The sequence below is a fragment of the Lolium perenne genome, chromosome 3, assembly GCF_019359855.2.
Source record: "Lolium perenne isolate Kyuss_39 chromosome 3, Kyuss_2.0, whole genome shotgun sequence".
Lineage (NCBI taxonomy): Eukaryota > Viridiplantae > Streptophyta > Magnoliopsida > Poales > Poaceae > Lolium > Lolium perenne.
In genome coordinates, this window is record NC_067246.2 from 60135777 (window position 1) to 60139201 (window position 3425).

Below are 3425 nucleotides of genomic sequence, written 5' to 3' on the forward strand. Positions count from 1 at the left end.
TGATTGTTGCCTTTGTTAATCAAGATAGCATGTTTCAGGTATTAGCAGCACTCTAGAAGAATCATTGCGCAATAATATGGCCTTTCATATCGTATGGGCTGAGTTCAAATATATCAGAAAATGAAAGGTAAATGCAAACTTTGTAGCTAATTGCAAATAACATGGGCAAGATCCACAGATTCACCACTACAACGGATCACATAAGAAAGTGAACATTAACCTGAACGAGGTTAATTAAGGAGCACAATGGTTCTTTCTTTATTGCTGGGTTCTCAACCGGGCGAGCAGGATGGACATACGAAAACACGTCATCATGGAAGTACTTGCCAGGGATATTAGCACATTGAACCGAGCATAAAGGTATGTAGTATTTTTCTGAACAGAAATGCCAGTGCTATATTCTTTTAACCAGTATCTAGACAAGTTGATTGTTACACAAAACCCTTTGTAATAAAAGATTCATGTTTTGAGTATTAGCAGCACTCTAGAAAAAACTTAATACATCAGAAAACTTAATAAAAGAAGTATCATTGCGCAATAATATATATGACCATTCATATTAACGGGGCTGAGTTAAAAAAACTTAAAATACATCACAAAACTAAAGGTAAATGCCAACTGTCGTAGTTGATTGCAAATTACCTGGGCAAGATTCACAAATATGAATACCACATCAAGGGAGCATAGAAGCAAGTAAACATTGAACTCAAGGGTATTAATTCAGGAGCGGTTCAACTCAAGTGGTGCCTTCGTTATCGCTGGGATCTCCACGGGGTGAGCAGGATGCACATAGGGAAAGACGTCGCTGCGGAAGTACTGGTTAGGACATTGATATCTGATTGTGCCATGTTCAATGGAGTATGCGCCCACGTTCCCATTAACATCCAAGAAGATGATATCCGCAGTTGGGTGGACGCCCAGCACCGAGAAGAGCGATGACCCTGGTGAGTTTGCATTGACGCGCCATTCAACATATTCTGGTTTAGTAACAAGGGCAGTTGCTTCCGGATTCCGTTCCGCTAGCTCCATGACACCAACTTGGTGCACCAACTTCCACCAAACACCATTTACGCCACCAAACTGCAGATCCCACACCTGGAACATCGAGAAGTCGAAATGCGCATAGCGAAGACCCCCGCCCTGGCGCTCGCCTACGCACCGGTTCAGCGCAGTGGTATCACGGACCCGGCTAGGAAGAGGGAGGACCTGGATAGTGTGGTTTAGGGAGTTGTACGCAATAAGCTTGTCCATGGGACTGTACCCGATCCAGTATGCAGTGCCGCTCTGGCCGAGGAACGGTGGTGCATGTGTGACAACATCAATGGTCGGAGAGCGGATGCTCTTTGCCGCCCACCGACCGGTGGCCGAGGAGAACACCTTGAGATCGAGGCATCCGTTGTTCTGATTCCAGCCCGAGGGGTGGTTGAAAAGGGCCACCTGAAAGCACTTTATGCTGCTGCCATCTCTGTTGTTTGTCACCGACAGGAGTCCAGACAGGTGTGTCGGAGGCCGTGGCAGCTCCGGGAGAGCAACCCACTGCCAGGATACGGGGTTGCAGACATAGTACTGCACCGCCTTATATTCGCCCCTGGAACACAGCAGGAGGCCGGCCGCTGCGTGCATGATGAAGATCTCTCCGTCCCTAGCCGGGGGTCCAGCGGGCAAGCGAGGCAAGAAGGCGAGGTCTGAAGCAAATACGGACCGCGTCGCTGTGGACGGGCGATCGCTGGGGCCGGCGAGGAAGCGAGAGTGCTGCCCCCAGGGGCGGTTGGATTGGAGAAAGACGCCTGAGAGGTAGGGGGCATGTGATTCCCAGTAGCGAGCGCCGAATTCAGGGCTGAGGATGATTAGGTTGTAGCGGCGGGCGGTGGCGCGGACGCGGTGGAGGTACTTGGCCGGCAGGCGGCAGAGGATCTCCTCCACTATGTTGTCGCAAAGGCGATCCATCCTCTTGGTGTGCTGATCGTATTGAGAAGAGAAAAAACAGGAGATAAAGAGGCTAGAGATATACTCCGTATAACTCTCTTCTGTCTCTCTCTGGTGGGATTCTTGCGGCTGCGGAAAAGGAAAGGAAAGGTGGAAACCCACTGCCACGACACGGCCGGATGGGGTTGTAGATATACGATGGAAGGAGCGGTCGATCGACCGGGCTCCTCGTCGTCTAAGAGCATGTCTCCGCATCGGATCTATCCACGTAGGTACACATATAAAAAAAAAAACAAGATCTTTCAGTTTCTCTCTGCGGAAATCCCAAGTTCCTAGACTGGTGACGTTGTGCGAGCGCAAACCCCATCCATTTTCCTGCTTTGGTGCGAAGGAAGATTCAACTCCTTCCTTTCCCCCTTCCCCGCCTCCACGCACCGACGCGGATCCCGGCATACGCTAGCCGCCCCCTCCGATTCAGACCGGCAGCAACAACCGTGCCGGCTCGCCGCATCCATTCCACCCGTTGGCGCGCCCAAATTCCCAACCAATTGGCCGGAATCTCCGCCGCCGCGGACGCCTCACCGTCGGCCGATATGAACTCTCCCCAAGCTTCTCGTAGCCGCGGATTCGCCACCGCCGAGCTCATGTCTCCTCATTGTTTGTTGCGCTTTGCAGATGGCCCCGTGCACGCTATTCTTGTTGGAGGACTCATCCTCCTCCGACGACATCGATTTGGAGGAGCTGCTCGATGACGACGTGGAGCAAACGGCGGTGATTCTCGCGGCGAAGGAGATCCTGAACGTGAGGCCGAAGAAGAGGAAGGGGTCAACCATGGGGCGGCTGTGGATCCCCTGAAGCAATGCTCTTGGGCACAATCTGCTCACGCGGGATTATTTCGCCGAGGTACCCACATATTCGTCCCATCTCTTTCGTCGTCGGTATCGAATGCGACGATCTTTGTTCAACAAGATCATCGCTATTTGCAAGGACAATATGCGCTACTTCAAGCGCAAGAGGAATGCGTCCAGACTCATAGGATTTAGTGCACACCAAAAAAATCCCGCCGTCATGCGCATCTTCGCCTACGGTATTCCGACAGACTATGCTGATGAGGATCTTCGCAAAGATACGACGATAGAATATGTCCATCGTTTTTGCAAGGTTATAATGCGTGTCTAGGGGACGACGTATCTTCGTGCTCCCAATGAAGAAGATACCAATAGATTAACGGGGGAGAACGAACAATAAGATTGGTCGGGTATGCTAGACAACATAGATTATATTTATTTGACATGGAAAAATTATCCAAAAAGCTTGGCAAGGCTTATACTATGGCCGGAGCAAAGAACCAACAAATTCTTGAGGCAGTTGCATCACATGATTTTTGGATTTGGCATAGTTATTTTTTTTTGTTTGCTCGGTTCTCTCAATGATATCAATATGTTGCATAGATCCCATGTTTTTGCCCGGCTCGATAAAGGTGATACCCCAGCTTGCAA

General features: G+C 50.1%; 1 protein-coding gene across 1 annotated transcript; it reads right to left on the minus strand.

Annotated features, from left to right (window-relative positions):
- Positions 1 to 650: 650 nt before the first annotated feature.
- Positions 651 to 1947, minus strand: LOC127339220 (F-box/LRR-repeat/kelch-repeat protein At2g27520-like). The gene has a single exon (XM_051365095.2). The coding sequence runs from the start codon at positions 1945 to 1947 to the stop codon at positions 721 to 723; it is 1227 nt and encodes a 408-aa protein (XP_051221055.1). The 3' UTR covers positions 651 to 720.
- Positions 1948 to 3425: the final 1478 nt, after the last annotated feature.

Excerpts from the sequence above, each read along its gene's own strand:
- LOC127339220 (XM_051365095.2), bottom strand. The coding sequence starts at position 1,947 with ATGGATCGCCTTTGCGACAACATAGTGGAGGAGATCCTCTGCCGCCTG.